The sequence below is a fragment of the Sabethes cyaneus genome, chromosome 2 (genome assembly GCF_943734655.1).
Source record: "Sabethes cyaneus chromosome 2, idSabCyanKW18_F2, whole genome shotgun sequence".
NCBI lineage: Eukaryota > Metazoa > Arthropoda > Insecta > Diptera > Culicidae > Sabethes > Sabethes cyaneus.
Genome location: NC_071354.1, coordinates 99,850,588 through 99,867,734, shown reverse-complemented (window position 1 = coordinate 99,867,734; position 17,147 = coordinate 99,850,588). Strand labels below are relative to the sequence as shown.

The 17,147-nt window shown below is 39.3% G+C and overlaps 1 protein-coding gene across 3 annotated transcripts in view; it reads left to right on the top strand.

Annotated features, from left to right (window-relative positions):
- LOC128738966 (F-box only protein 25) overlaps positions 1-16,784 on the top strand; it is a 39,018-nt gene extending 22,234 nt beyond the window's left edge. For all 3 annotated transcript variants that reach the window (XM_053834475.1, XM_053834474.1, XM_053834473.1), the window contains exons 3-6: positions 13,666-13,719; positions 13,785-14,208; positions 14,273-14,544; positions 14,612-16,784. In XM_053834475.1, coding sequence (XP_053690450.1) covers positions 13,666-13,719; positions 13,785-14,208; positions 14,273-14,544; positions 14,612-14,822 — 961 coding nt within the window. In that variant the 3' untranslated portion in view covers positions 14,823-16,784. The remainder of the gene's footprint in view (positions 1-13,665; positions 13,720-13,784; positions 14,209-14,272; positions 14,545-14,611) is intronic.
- Positions 16,785-17,147: the final 363 nt, after the last annotated feature.

The following is a 17,147-nucleotide window of genomic DNA, read 5'->3' as shown; positions in this document are numbered from 1 at the left end:
CACAATTTGTACGGGGGCTTAGTCTGTTCGACCGTAATTGTTTGTGAAGCTCAGTTAAATACGATTTTCGCTAATAAAACGCCTCCGAATCTCACGGCTGGTATCATTGTCCGCTGTTACCAGTGAGCCAAGGTAGACAAATTCGCCGACTACTTCAAACTGATCGCCATCGATCCTTATACTACTACCCAAGCGGCGTCAATCGGCCTCGGTTCCGCTGGCCAGCATGTACTTTGTTTTAAACGTATTTACCTTTAACCCAATCTTTTCTGCTTTGCGCTTTAGTCTGGTGTACTGTTCAGCCACCGCCATAGATGCTCTACCGATAATATCCATGTCATGGGTAAAACAGACGAATTAACGGATCGAGCCCCGCTTGTTGATATCCACTCGGTTCATAACACCTTGCAGCAGGCATGAGAGACCGTAAACTCAACGAAGCCCTCTGTGTGATTCGAATGAACGTGGCAATCCACCCAGTTGCGGTAACTGACTATGCACCAAAATTCCGATAGCTGTTACTTACAGCTTCAAAGCTGTAATTTTATCTATGTTTATATTTAGCAATTACAAATTAAGGTTAATACTCACATTTTAGTGCAATATAATAAGTTTCGATGACAATAGGTAATTGTATTGTTTGCGCAATCGGTAGATCTAAGTAGGTTATAATGCATGTTAGTTAATAGTATACAAATTAATATATTAAGGCTTACAAATTCCGAATCACATAAACTATTATTGTATAAACTAAATATGAAACTGGTATGTTAAACTGACTCATATAATATAATAAGCAAAACTAATTTTAGATGATTAAATTAACAATTATAACTCGCTCGTAACAATTCTCGATTTCTGGTGTCTATTCTCGAACGTAATCAGGCAGAAATTGATTTTGGTTTCCACTTTTAACGGTTGGTGTTCTTGACGCGATCTGTCATTCAGTCGAGGGAATGCCCGATAGCACCATCATTCACTGACGACCCAGTGGTTGTTACACACCCGCAATCCGAACATACCACTGTGTACCATCCATCGCAGATTGAATCAGTTTGATGAGCTTCCTGGGGAAGCTGAAGTCAACGAACAAATGAATACCGTCGATAGTTTTGAGTACACATGTATTGCTACTAGGTAATGATCGGAGTCGATATCCGCACCCCGTAGAAAGCGTATGTTGGTGATGTTTGACAAAAACTGGTCATCAAGTAGAATATGGTCGATTTGGTTTAATGTTCGATGATCAGGTGATCTCCAGATGGCTTTGTGGATATCGATGCGCAGGCTATGAAATTTTCAGTAAGAATTTCTAGCGAAACTTTTGCTTTCATTGCTGCATCATCGGACGACAAATGCTTACTGGGCTACCCAGTATGTAGTATGTAGTTGTAGAAACGGCGTCTTATTCTCAACATATACATCCTCTCGTTGATTGCCTTCCAGTCCATCATGTGATCATGCATCATCATTACTAAGCCCGTTGCCAGCTCGTTGGTCGTTTTATCGCTCTGGTAAAATTGGGCTTTGCCTCCGCGGATCCTCCACACCTTCTCGCGTTTGGCAGCTTCATCCCAGCTGCAGCTAGCTAAATGGGGCCCGAACTTCACGGGACCTTCGTGTGATCGAATGAATGTCAAAATTATTTTCTGAAGACACTTTACATTCTGAAGCTGTCCGTTCATAGTTGCTCCAGTGATTAAAACCTTTGTTTTCTTTCCACAACTACAAACTGCCTTGCCAAATAATCAACAGCGAACGAATTTATGTGCGAAGACACACAGATTCGCCGAACTGTGTTCTGCACCACAGAGAACCTTTTGCCAAATTACGTCCACAGATCCTAGGATTATTTCGGAAAATACACTAAAATTCACAAACATACAAACATTTCCGATAGAAACATTATAGCATTATAATCGGCCCAGCTGTTGCTGAAAAACTCGTAGTTATTTAGTAACCACACACATGCACATACGCACAGGCATTTGCTCAATTTGCGAAAGTGAGTCAATTTTGTTTTGCGGGCCCTATTTAGTAATCTCACTTTTGGGGCGAAATTATATTTGCTATGTAGCTCCGTGAAGAAGGCAATAATGCGGTAAAAGGCTGCAATTTTTTACATCGACATTGAGTTTTACTTTACTACATCCTGTGTAATTCCCTAGCCAAATTTCCATGACCTTAGAAAAGGGGTCAAATGACGTAAGGGGTTATTAGGTCAAAGTCAGCTACATAGTTGTACCAGTTTTCAGTCACAATATGTTACATGCAGCCAGTAGTTGTCAGAGAGCAGCAAAAGAAGGAAGTACAGCGATGAAAATGTTGCACCAGCAAATAGGTCAAGGAACTAGATTGCAGCACTGTTAGAATCGATTCCACCTGCAGCAACCGGGATGTAAATCTGTCGTTTGTAATATTCTCCATTTTCTACGTTAAGTAATATTCCATTTTTCCACTAATTTTGAGAAAAGTAGGTACATTAAATTTTTCGTATTGTCTGTGAACAAACGTAGAAATGCTTTTGCTTAATTTCCTAGCTGTTTCGTTGTATAACCGCGTCAACCGAGAGAAGTAAATTGAAATTTCACCATACCGACCGGTGCCGGTGGCTCCCAAGTTCATTTTCAACTGCTTTGTTTCGCTCCGTTGAAACGTGCGCCAGCAATCGAAGTGGCCCCAACAATAATAGTGGAAAACGTTTTCTGTTTCTTTTCGATGTGCAAAGATTGGCATGGCCATGGATATATATATATATAATATATTATTGCCTCAATAGAGCAATCATCAAGTGAACACAAATATATCTCCGAAAGATGTGTGTTTTTCGTCCGAAGAAGTGTGAACTGGAGTTGCAAAACTTTTTCTTTTATTATTCGCCTCAAATTTTTTATCACATGGTTACCACAGATCTATTGTCTATGAGACAAAGTTTAAAATCTACTAACTGAACTGTACAAGTAAGGTTTATTATGTGTAGACATAAGACAAACAAACAACACGATTATATCGAACTGAAATGCTAACGTCCCGTAAACCTTTATGATCACCACTGGTATACGGTCGTCTCATGGGGTGAAGTGGATTGGTACTATCTACATTAAGGTATTGCGATGTGAATGTGGTTAAAAAACGCCGGCTGAAAACCGTAACATGCTTGCGAAGAAAAACGAAAGCATCAAATGAGTAAGCTGCATCCAACCGGAACGAACTATGGTTTCGGGAAATAGTACCAGTAGCTTACAATGGTCCGGAAGAAACCACGGCCCTCTGCGCTGCTCTATACTGTTGCACAATACGTTTAGGAAACTTTGAACGCAGTTTAATAACTATCTGAAAACATTAAAATGGGATTAATTAAATTTCAATTTCAATTTGGCTCTGTAGCTGTATTTTTAAACGATGAGAAAAATTGTGAAAATTCTAAACAATAAACTAATTCGGGTCTTATCACGCAAAGCTTATGGGCTACATACTGTTTTCGGAACCTGACATTCTGACCTTTTTTCGACAGATTGTGCAGCTGAAGGGCGAACACGAAATTTTTGCAACACTGTAATTTTACTACCAATTCTCTTGTATATATCGGGTGAAAACGAAATTTGTAGGGCAGTTTTATGCGTTAACCAGTTCAATTTACATAAATTGGATCAGTTATTAGAAGTTGTTTGGTAAAATACACGGCACTTTCGCATGAAGCCGTCTTTAAGAGTTTGTACAGACCTATCTGATAACTTTTTCTCATTTTGTTCCACTTTAGAATGTCCTGTTTCTGAGTTCACCATGGCCCAATAGGTTTTAATCGAACATGTCTGTAGACACAAACTACACCAAATTAGCCTCATACTATCCCAACATAACATGGAAGACATAACACACCGAAATCCAGCTAAAATAATATATTCTATTGTGTTGCTCCAATAATGGCAAAAAACGTTTTGAAAATTTTACTAATTCCACTTTTGTAACGAAAATTTCACTTGAGGGGGTGAGAAGGAAAGGGGTGTAAGTGTCAAAATTGAAAAAATCGAGATAATGGTAGGAAACGATACTTTGAGCATGGTTTTATGCATGCTAGAAAATTCACGTCAAAATTTTACCGTTTAATGACTTTTTTTAGAATCATTAAAAAAACAGCAAAATAAAAGTTGGTTTTCACTTGGAAGGAAAGGGGTGTAAGTGCACTATCTGAGCAATTCTAGCTCAACTAACAAAACGGTTTGTCTCGAATATTTTTTATTGGGATGAAATTTTGCTGATATGTTGGACGCAACGCAAGGATTCATTTTCCATGAAACATAATTATTTTCGTCAGGAGTAACTTTTCAAAAAGACGTATTTATTAATAAGATTTTTTTTTTCAAAATATATCTTGAAAACTACTTACTTGTTAAAAATGACGTCAACGGAAACGTTGAAGGAAATTAAGTGTATTTTCGAAAAACAAACACTGAGATTTTTAAACAAACACTGAAATTTTTAAACAAACACTGAGAATTTTTAATCAGGCAAATCAGGGTTACATACAATTAGAGTTCTAGGAAAATCGATGTCTAACAATGTTTCCTTTTCCGAAAAAAGCGATTTCTTAGATTACTAAGATCATGAGCTGTGAGTAGCGCAAGATACAGCCCACACAAGTACATTACGTGTACGCTGTCGCCACGCAGTGAGACACTTCTGTACTATTTTCCCTACTATCAGCAAGGCTGCTATTACCAAAAACCGTTTTCCCGAAGAAAGTAATATTTTTAGTTACTCATATCATGATATATAACGTATACGCATATACGCTAGCCCCACCAATAACAAAGTTCTGAACTATTTTTCATACCATCTTGAAGGTGACAATCACTTGTATAAACTTCTCGAAGACCACTACTTTCAAGGTAATCAGAAGCGTAAGTTACAGTTACAGCGTATACTTTAATATTACATATACGGTAGCGCCACGTAGTGAGGCAATTCTTCACTATTTTCTATACCATCTGCAAGGCTGCTATTACTCAAACAACTTTCTCTAAGAAAGTAATACCTTAGGCTACATGGATTATAAGCTATAGCAAATAAAATGAGGTCTCATATACACTAGCGCTGCACGTTGAGAATATTCTGAATTATTTTCAATGTCAGAAAATCCTGAACTACTGCCGCCTGCCCGCTAACCTACCTTTCAATGAAGACGATTGTAATATGATTCCAAGATTTGCACTTGCACCCTTTTTACTCCAAGTAGTAATTCCCTATAATCGCTTGGAATGAAAGGGGTACAAGTGCATAACTGAGAAGGAAAGGGGTGTAAGTGCAAATAACATTTTCAAAACTATCTTATAAGTCCCGAAAATCAAAGTGGTTTTCCAAGATTTCAATAGAATTTAATAAAGTAAAGCTAACACAACCATAATGCGTCATTAGTTTTCTATTACATAATCTGACGAATTTTTTAGACGATGTTAACTTTGGATATGATTTTCTCGAAATTTACTTTTTGTCACTTACACCCCTTTCCTTCTGACCCACTCACTTGAGATATTTCATTGTGAATTTCGACATTTTCTTGTTTTTGAAACGATATTCTACTTTGAACTTATCTTTTCCAGTGTAAAAAAACTCCACTGCTGTCCTGGGATATGTTGGAAGTCAGCTTTGACGTATGTTTCATCACCCATCACACAGCAGATGTATTTAGTCAATATCTCTGTGTATGCATTGCATTTAATGAATCCATCTTTTGGCTCGATTTTTTAGATGTAGCTTTGTGAAACGCTGAGCGCGTTAGCAAAAACAGTGTTGAAATATTGGGATTGCTGGTGAAGTTAGCCTTGACCATTCTCCTCATCTTCCTGTAAGCTGCTACTAGTTTCCTTCCAGATCTAATGTCAATCGGTCCTTGAATACATATTGTCAATTGATTTTTCAACACTTTTGAAATGGTTGATTTGCAGATCTTCAGTTTTTTTAAAAACACGATGGGATAGTTCCGGATTTACCATATGAGCATAGATATTGAAAAATGTACGGTTAAGTCACTAAACAAGTATGACAATTGGGATTAAGAGGGGAGCAAACAGTGCAGGAGTGCCCGTGCCACCACGGACCAGATTTTCGCGCTTCGGCAAGTGTTGCAGAAATGTCGCGAATACAACGTGCCCACGCATCATTTATTCATCGACTTCAAATCGGCGTACGACACGATCGATCGAGATCAACTATGGCAGATTATGCACTACTACGGATTTCCTACTACGGACGATGGATCGAGTAATGTGTGTTGTTCGAGTATCAGGGGCAGTCTCGAGTCCCTTTGGATCTCGAAGAGGGTTACGGCAAGGTGATGGGCTTTCATGTTTGCTGTTTAACATCGCTTTGGAGGGTGTGATAAGAAGAGCGGGTATAGACACGAGTGGCACGATATTCACGTAGTCCGTCCAGCTTATTGGTTTCGCTGACGACGTTGACATCATTACACGTACCTTTGAGAGGATGGCGAAAACGTACATCGGACTGAAAGCTGAAGTCAAACGGATTGGACTTGTCATTAATGTATCGAAAACAAAATACATGAAAGGAAGAGGTTCTAGAGAAGTGAATGCTGACCTCCCTCCCCGGATTCATTTAGACGGTGATGAAATCGAGGTGGTAGAAGAGTTCGTGTATCTGGGCTCACTGGTTACCGCAGACAACGACACCAGCAGAGAAATACAAAGACGCATTATGGCAGGAAATCGTGCCTACTTTGGACTCAGTAGAACGCTGCGATCGAACAAAATTCGCCACCGCACGAAGTTAACAATCTACAAGACGCTGATTAGACCGGTAGTCCTTTACGGCCATGAGACATGGACTATGCTCGTGGAGGACCAACGCGCCCTTAGTGTTTTCGAACGGAAGGTGTTGCGCACCATCTACAGCGGAGTGCAGATGGAAGACGGAACGTGGAGGAGGCGAATGAACCATGAATTGCATCAGCTGCTTAGGGAACCACCCATCGCTCACACCGCAAAAATCGGTCACCTGCGATGGGCTGGGCTTGTCGTGAGGATGTCGGACGACTGCCCGGTTAAAAAAGTTCTCAATAACGATCCGACTGGAACGAGACGGCTGGGCGCGCATCGAGCAAGATGGATCGATCAAGTGGAAGGCGACCTGCGGACCCTACGTAGACTACGTGGCTGGCGAATTGCGGCCATGGACCGAGTGGAATGGAGACGACTTCTTCGTACAGCAGAGGAAACCACGGCCTGGAGCTGATTAAGTAAGTAAAGAGTGCAGGAGAGGATCCAGCAGTTTGGAATTTGATATTGTTGATATTATTCTTACTGGAAACAGCTTCAGTGAGGGGCCCAGCTTATGCCAAAATTGAATCGTGTGGATTACTTCATTTTTTCACGAGTCTCTACTTTACTCGTTTCTACCTTCGCCCGAACAAAACCCACAAGTGGAACCAAAATTGGTATGGGTTTTTGGAGTTAGGATTTTTTTCTATGGTTGTTTGAAACCCCTCGCTCTTTAAAAGGGGGCTCCGATATAAATGAAATACAAATTTTTGCATAACACAAAAATAAATCAAGTAAATTTTACACGTGACACAGTGGGCCGAAATCCAAAAAAGCAGGCAAAAATGTCAAAACGACCTCCTAGAGCATAAGTGTCTTTTGCAAAGTTGGTTGAAATTTGTTATTTGTTATTTATTTCTATAATTCATCCGACACAAATGTCTTAATGAATAATGTTGTTGATTGGAAAAAGCCGCCTTGAAATGGATACATGGCAGTTTTTAAGTCGGCACAAAAACCCAACATCTTTTCGTAAAAAGACTCTATGGTTAACAAAACTAAACACTAAATACATAATTATATTAAAAACATTAACAAAAGACTACAGAAAATCAAAACTAAAATTTAAGGCATGTTCAGACCGATTGTATGCTATAGCTAGTCGACGAATAGGTTCATGCTGACCGTAGTTTATGCGATGCGCGTTCAACCGCAGCAGACGTTGATGGCGTTGTGGACGAAGAGGGCAATGTAGTTGAAGCATTGAAAGAATGGTTGGGCAGTCGTAGCTTCCATCGAGAATCTTATGAGCCGTTTGAGCCATGATGTCTTTACGTCGTTGTTCAAGGGATTTAATTCCTATCAGGAGCCAAAGGTCAGCATAAGAAATACTCAGGAGATCTAAGTGATATCATTCAACTGGTGCATAACCGTTAAATTTTTGGTTACTCTTCAATAAAGATTATTGCAAGAATATAATACTAATTTTTCGTTACGCTTTTCAGTAATGGCTGCGTCGATTTGATTACTTTCAGTTGTATTTTAAAGGTACTGAAAGATTAAAAAACATTGAACTTTCATTTAAAAGGATAGTCATCCAATAATTTACCTTACTTGCTTACTTACAATAATTGTTTAGTAATTTTTTTATTGAAAAACTTTTTAACATTTCTGCGGCTCATTCGATTTTCTCAGATCATTTGACTCAACAATTTGAGTGCAGAATAATTACATTGCAGCTATTTATTATTAAATAAGTTTTCAAAAATACGAACGGTTTCAGAAATACGAAAAAAAGTTCATTCAATTCAAAATAGACACTGATGAAGCCTGCGAATGCGTGTCTGTCTGAATAATAAATTCTGTATTGTATGTATGTATGGGGGTAGCCTCCATCACCTCAAGGGTTTCCCATTGTATGCAAGTAGAATTGCTGCAGAATCGAATTTATCTACCCAGCAACTTTCATGTCAATGCTGTTCGTGAAGGACCAAAAGGGGTTGGGTGGATCTATAAGCAATGTCGCTTATATGATTCCACGGGAATATAAGACACTCCTTCCAGCATAGACCTCCGGTTTCTAGATACATAACTTCGCCGTGCAAACTTATTTTGCGTGATGATTTGTGTGCTAGAAGGGCGCGTCAAAATCCTCTCCGACCTTATGTGACTTGGGCTGGTTACCACATCCCTCATCCAGTCTTCGATTCATTTGGTACCCTGATGCTCCCTCCCCTCCCTTTTAATGATGTATATGTAAATGTATTAAATATTGAGTAATATGAATATACTATATATTCTACACTTGTTTATGTATCGCAGTCATATACTAATTAATAAACTATATTTTAAAAGTGCAATCAATTGTATAAAACTCTACACTGTATTATTAACCGAATTGGCCAGTCTGCGACTGTGTAAGGTTCAAAACGGACAGCACACAAGAAAGACATAGCCACACATCAGTCTTTAGCTTAAAAAAACAAACAGTCAAACCACTACTTATCTAAGCACTCGTCGGATCGGAACGTCTTCTGTCCACTCTACACGACACATCAGACCATAAACATGTGGAGCATGGTACCCGTACACACTAACTGCATGGTGGTCTCTTATTCCCACCACTAGCAAGCAAAAACACGAAAAAACGAACGGCGATGATCCGGTTTATTCGCCAGCGGCTTCAACGGCAAGTAGCACAACGAGATGCAAACACGGAAAGCACGAAACTATGTGCTAGCTACCAAAAAAATCAACAAGCCTCAACTGCTTCACTAACACACATGCCCTTTGCATTCGAAACACATTATTACACGACCTGCCGAAACGAAAATTTTCTTGCGCTCTGTAAAGACGCACATAACTGAGCGGGCAATGTCATTGCTTGAATACACAGACATGCATAACCAACAAAGAAAAAGCTGAAATAGCTTGCTTCGGAATCGCACTTTTCATCACAATTAGCCCAAAACATCACTCATTCTGATCTGCGGAGTATAAACTCGTCGTTAATCACTCTTGGATCTTCGAATTCCAACTAAAGGCACTCGCGTACATTAAATCACAGTGAAAACTACTGATCTTTCGATTCTGCGTCTCGCGAAAACGCACAAGCGTCCGATCTCTCTGCTTTCCCATACCGAACTGCTGTCTGAATAATAAATTCTGTACCTAAAAAAATTAATTTCTATCTGTCTGTCTGTATGTTGCGTATAGACTCGGAAACTACTGAACTGATCGGCGTGAAAATTTGTATGCAGGGGTTGTTGAGGCCTTGGAAGGTTTTTATGATGGATAGAAACCCCTCCCCCTAAGAGGGAGGGGGCTCCCATACAAATGAAAGAAATTTCTGCATAACTCGAGAACTAATCAAGCAAATGTAACCAAATTGGGCATGTAAGGGTTTTTGGAGGTAGGATTGTTTCTATGATGATTTGAGACCCCTCCATTCTCTGGAAGAGGGGGGAAGGGGTGGCTATCATACAAATAAAACAGAAATTTTCGCATAAATCAAAAAGTAATCGAACTCGAGAAATTTCTAACTCTTTCATAAAACATTAGTCAATAACAAGACCACCAAAACCATCTTTTGAATACTTATGAGTATTTTTTAAATAAAATATTAGTTTTAGACCTTGTACATCCTTATCGTAAAATGGTCTTCAATCTAAAATATGAAAGTTTGTTAAGACTATGTCACCTGCAAATCCTGTTGAAATGAGCTTTTGCCTCAGCTGTGCCTTAGAGACGCGTCGTTCTGATTCCAGGAATGTGGCACTGGTATCAATCGACGAAGTGTACCCAGTATCCATCCAATGTAACTCTCCAGGTATGTATTGTATTTCCCGTCAAGTCGCTTCAGACCTAGAAAGAAGCTTGGTTCTCCTAAATCGGCAATGTCGAAATGCTCAATGCTCAATGCTTTCGTCACACGGTCGATCTCCGAAGAATCCTGGCACGCGACAAGCATGTCGTCGACATACACGAGCAGATTCACATCGAGCCGTCGAAAGAACAGGTTACGTTGAGATGCCACCGCTAACAAAACTCAGAGGGTGGTTTACTTGATCACGAGGGCAAAGGTCTCTTCGAAATCCTCCCCGCACGTATGCGTATATCCCCGGGATACTAGTCGAGCTTATGCTTGATGATATTGTAGGCCGCACCTCTTTTGATCTTATAAATCTACCTGCAGCCGACCATCTCGCGACCGAGTGGCAGTTCAGTGAGCTCCCATGTATCATTTCGATCGTGGGACTCGCGCTCCTCCTTCATCGCAATTAGCCATTCCACTTTGTCCGGTCCAAACAATGCTGCTTCCAAGGTTTGCGGCTTATAATCTACGGCTTGATTATAGAAGTTTTAATTAATCAATCGACTAGGGGAAATCTCCTTATTGTTTTGTGACGATCGACGAAAAATTTCTCCTGGTTCAAATCCCTCCAAATCAGGTTCCGTCTCAGTAGAACTATGGAACGAATTGCTATCATTGGTTTCACCCTCTGGCTCCGCAGTTCCTTCTTCCGGTTCCTCGATTATTTGTTTATTGACGACGTCTTTGGCGAAGATAGGTACTTGCAAAGGCATTTGAAAACATGTTCGTATCAGATGGAAGCTCCTCGTGAGTACCACTAGACAACTCAAGGAACTTAGCGTCCCTACTTATAGTAATACGGTTCGTCTTGGACTCCAGAAAACGATAGGCTTTCCTTCCATCGGCATACTCGACCAACATCAGCTTCTTTGCTTTCAGATCCAGCTTATATGTTTTTTTCGTCCGGTATGTAAACATACGCTTTAGTCCTGTCGGTCAGTTTGGCTTCTTCCCCCACCAGCGTTCGTACGGCGTAGCTTCGATCGCAGCAAGTTTTGTAGGAAATTTGCAGTCAACACTTCTTCGCCCCTGTAGACCAGCTTCCACCAAAAGACATCGCATCATCTCTTGCAAACTGCGATTCTTCTGCTCAGCTGTCTCCGCCCGTGTTGGGGACCGTGCGAGGCTGCCTGCTCCAGTCGAATTCCATTCGTCGCCAAGGATCTTTTCAGTATATTGACGGAATACTCTCCGCCTGCATCTGAGCGGATCACTTTCGAATATTCGACGATCTCTCCAGTAGCCTCCGATTTGTTCGTTAGCAGGTATAGAATGCAATATCGGCTATTATCGTCCACCATCGTAATTATAAACGGTTTCCTCTTGGCGTCGCCAATTCCTAAGGCCCACATAAGTCGGTATGAACCAGGTCTCCGACAGCGCTGGATGTGAATTGTCTTAAAAACGGTGCACGACACATTTTTCTTTCAAAGCACACTCCGCAACCAGCTTTTACTCCGCATTCCTGTATGTTTAGGCCAGTTCCGAGGCCCTCTCGGGCAATCCTCTCCATAGCCATCGCGATGGCCTAGACGACGATGTTACACAAGAATACAATTCGGATCGTGACCTGTCGTCACCGTGAATGCCCTTTGAACAAAGGATCTCAGTCGATAAAATTTGTCACATCTTTCAGCATGAAGCAAAACTTTCCTGTTCTTCTGAACTTCGCAACCGGTTTTATTGAACAAGACAGAGCATCCTTCGTCGATCTCTTCTTCATTGGCTTATTGACAGAAGATTTCATTTCAACGCTGGAACATGATAAACCTGCTTGACGGTCACAGGTACCTCCTTACCATTTTCACTCAGCGAACGCAATCTGCTCGAAGCAACACCTACCACTGCGATTTGGTTTCCATCCGCAAGGTCAATCGTAGAACGCATTCCGCCACATTTTCCAGAAGCAGTGCGTCACTGGTAATATGCGATGTGGCTCCCGAGTGTATACACCACACAACGTCATCGCAATGGTCGGTCAGCAGACTAGCACCCTGACACACCTCGTCGGCTTCCTCTTTTTCGACTACTATGTTAGCCTTCTGATTTTCCTGATCCTGATTTCCTGATCTCGGTTTCCTTTTTCTTGTCGTACTCCAGTTTCTCGGCATCTCTTGATGCTTTTATTACCTCTGCCAAGTGTTCTTTAGTTCGTGTTTCCAGATTCCTTCTAGTCTGGCCGATGTAAACCTTCTCGCAATGTGGGCAACTAATTTCATAAATCCCGGATTTTCTTTGTTCTTCAACCGGGTCTTTAGTTGATTCCAACTTATTTTTGATCTGGTTGTTTCGGCTCGTGTAGACTTGATCAATTTCAAATTTCCTCATTTTCCGACGGAGAGGGCGTATAATGTTTCCGTCCTATTCTACTGCCACTCTCTTAAGTTCTGGTGTTATTGGTGTAAGTGTTGTGAGTGATTTTTGTATGCTATTCTTCTTTTTTTGGAAATAATGTTGTGGATGGTCGTTTCTTCATATCCGTTTAGTTTTGCAATTTCAAGAATGTCTGTTAGTTCTTTTTGTTTCCCTAGCTCACTTAACGGTAATGTTTCCTTCCTATGTATCATGTGATGGAAAGCTGCCATTTTGTGTTGGTGGAAGTGGTTAGATGAGCTAGGTATAACTCGTTTGGTATTTGTTGGTTTCCTGTAAATTTCAATTTCTGTTTCTGTGCTTTCAATTTGTCTTATTACTACGACATCCAAGAAAGGAAGTTTTCCGTCTTTTAGTAACTTTTATCAAAACTGTATTCTTTACAGCTCCATCAAACCAATGATACTAGCTTTTGGCATGTATTTGTACACTTTCTTTTTTCTTCAAGACTTAAACCGGTTCCCAAAACTACCGAAATTAATACAAAAGGTTCAAATTTTATGTCAATTCAAAACAATATGCATCATAATAACCCAGTTTCTAGTTTAAGATAAAAAATTTTCCCTTGATAGAATAATAGATAAGATTATTATTATTGATACTGAGTGACCGATATTTTCCCTTTTCTTTTCACATTTTCAGATGTATATCTGAATGCAGCAGCTCTAGTGATATCGAGAACGATATTGAAAATAGGTAATGCCAGGAAGTACTGCTATTCCAAATTCGATCCAATCAATGTATCTTATATTTTATTTCAGCGACGTAGAAATACCACCACACTGTCATATCACGCTAAAGTGCACCCGAGAAATTGCCGGTTTCAACGGTTTGGGCGAAGCCGTTCGACGGTTAGACTTCCGCAGCTCCGTTCGAGATGGACGTCGTTTCAACTATGTATGTGCCCTATTGCGGCATCTAGTTTCCGGCAAAGGAATCACTAGTCTTCCCGGTGGGGCTCAACGACTGCTGTTGCAAATGTTGGAAGAAGTAGCAACATACGTTAGTGAATCCCAGCAGAACATTAACGTGTTGCGTGGCCTTGTGCAGCAATTGCGTTCACTTGTGAATCAAGAGAATCAGAAATGTTGGGGCAAACCACTGGGGAGCCAGAGTCTTTGGGAAGGGCATGTGCAAACAATTCAAAGGATTCAGAATATTGCTAGTCAAATACAAATTAAAGAGGTTTGATTGAGAACGCAGGAAAACATTCGGTACACAATGTATTAATGCGTTTGTTTCGTTTTAGCCTGGTCCAAATATTCGCCCAAAGCTACATGATCTGCCAGAAGAATGTGTTCGGGAAATTATTCTTAGGTTAACCGATTATAAGGACCTTGATGCTTCTGCATCGGCCTGGTCGCTGATGGCAGCACTGATCTCCGAACAGCGAGTGTGGAGGGAACTTTCCCATTATCACTTTACGAAACAACAAATACATGTTATTTTAGATAAAATGTGTCTCCAGGATACAAAGGAACGCCATCGAAATTGGCAAGCCATTTACCACGCTCTAAGAAAGTGAGTGTCATGTTCGAAATCTTTTTCGTTCTGTTATTCATTTTATTTATCTGTATTTTAATTTTAGAACATACGGTGTTCCCGAAGAACTGCAATATGCTGAAATTTTAGCCTTCTGTCGTCTATGTCGATGCCTTTTTTGGCCATCGGCCGGTCATCCTTGTATTGTTGATCAATATCCGGATATCCGACAGCGTATCCGGGAAGCTGGCAACGATGATAACACTGAGACACAACCTGTGCCACCGGCTCAATTCCTTAAATATTTCTCCTTGTAACTTTCAAATTTCGAAACACTGTTGCGTAATTTATTAATTGTGGCAAATTGAGCAAACATCTATCTGACGGAGATATAATCGAAACTAAAAAAAAACATGGAATTGAAGTTTATAGGAGATATATTCAGCTTGCCAATTATCAGCAGCGTGAGATAAGCGTTCGAGTTCAAGGTTTTATAGTTGACCGAGCCGAAACATCACAAAACATACAATAACCATTACATACTACACGATTTTATGGGCAAAAGAAAAGTATATTTTCAATATATGGTTTTATGGATGGTGCTCAAACGATGCTGGTCTCAAAGAAAATTTACTGTCAATGACATTTATCGATTATGGATATCCAATTTGAACGCCACAACGAATTTGTTATTTACAGAATCTATTGTCTGAGAGATATGCTACTAATCAGATCAGTAATGCTACTAATGTATTTACACTATTTAAATGCATACCAATATGCAATACATATGATAATTACTCATTAGAATTTACCTTTTTATCGATTTGATTTTAAGAGTTGTTCCTAACACGTCTCGGAAACCGCAATAAACATCGAACGGTTCGATGGTAGTTGTTTTAGTTGTAGCAACCCGAATGATCACTGTGTTTTTTTACTTTTAAAATTAAATATTAGAAAGTAAAATGTCAGCTTAAAAATAAAAAATACTTTTTATGTGTTTTAAATTTACTGTATGGATGAAACAGGGTAACATTTTTTAATGCAAACATATTTCTCATTTTGATCGTGAGATTGTTAAAAACGGATAGAATTTAGTATACATAATACGGCTCTTAGACGATTTCATCACGCCTGAAAATATTTTAGCTGCATTTTTATATCACGATCATTTCTTGTGCATTTTACATTTCCCCAAAAATAAAGTATTTCTGTAGAAACTAAAACAACGCAACCAACATTAACCGTTCGAAAGTTTGTGATATACAATACTGTCAACACCATGCAACCTTTCAAGCGACAAAGGACATGGTTTAACCGTAAAGTTTAACAAAATTTTCTATCAATTTCAGTTCTGTAGTGAGAAATCGAACTGGTGAAATGTTTCAATTTATAAGTACATCTTAATAAGCAAAATATGTGATAAATATAACATGGAAAATCTCTCCAAATCAAACACGTACTAAAGTCAATATCGGCAGCACAACAAAGTTATAACCACTAATTTGTGCTTCCGATATATAATTTTTCTAATCATAACTATTAGAACAAATATTGCTGCTCTCCTTTTTTGGATGTTATTTTACTACTCTACTTTATATCTCTATTCAAGACTTCAAATAAAAACTGTGTATTTATAATCGTTACGACGAAAGATCGTCAAGCTTGGTCACAACTGAAGCTTTTCGGATAGTAATGAAACAGTGAGGGCTAAAGCCAGGTAAACCACGATAAATTCTTTTGTGCTAGTTAGTTTACACATAAAAAAAAACAATTATGTAAAAAAGTTCCTTTATGTAACACCGAGAAAACTGTGTCGAGAATCCAGTAGTCGCACAGCGAGTTCAATGTTGTACTATCTCTGTGCTTTTATAGTTATGAGTCAAGCAAGATATATGCATTATTTCTTTGATTTCAGTTCACAATTTAATTCCTACGCGTGAACAACTTTGCACTAATTAACTAAGTGTCCAGCACACACATAACCACCAAAACATGTTTTGTGTATTATAGAACTAGTAGAACAAAAAAAAACAAAAATTCATATACCAATACAAAATCGGTTGCGCAATCAACAGGCCCCAATCGTAGAATTCCTAACCGTTTGCAATGATTACCAATTTAGGAATGAGGACAGCTAAAACATGGCAGGCTAAAAATTGCTATAACTAATCGAAGCACAGAACACTATGTTGAAGCAGCAAAAATTAAAAAAAAACGAAAAAGAGATTAATATTAATAATATACATACTATGTATTTCATATACGAAAAAACATCAAAGGATAAAATTATATTTTAAATATAAAACCGGCACTAGTCTTTCATATTATCCGAACAAAATGAAACAATTTGTATTTATTCTGACTTTCTAGGCTTTTTACCCTTAAGCACTAGTTAGACTACAGCTATAAAAAGCACTGACTTAAATAAATTCTAAATACAACAAAACTTAGCACTTTATAATTGACCTCTGTAGTACAGGCTAAGTCTTCGTCGTAACATATTCGGTATTATATCCAAGGTTATAATATTTTAAAGCTCGTTATACTCGTTCATGAACCTACATAACGCTTCATGCCGCCAATAATTTCTGCTTCGTAGAGGAGGTTTAAAAGTTCTGCGCCGACAAGGGACAGCGGGG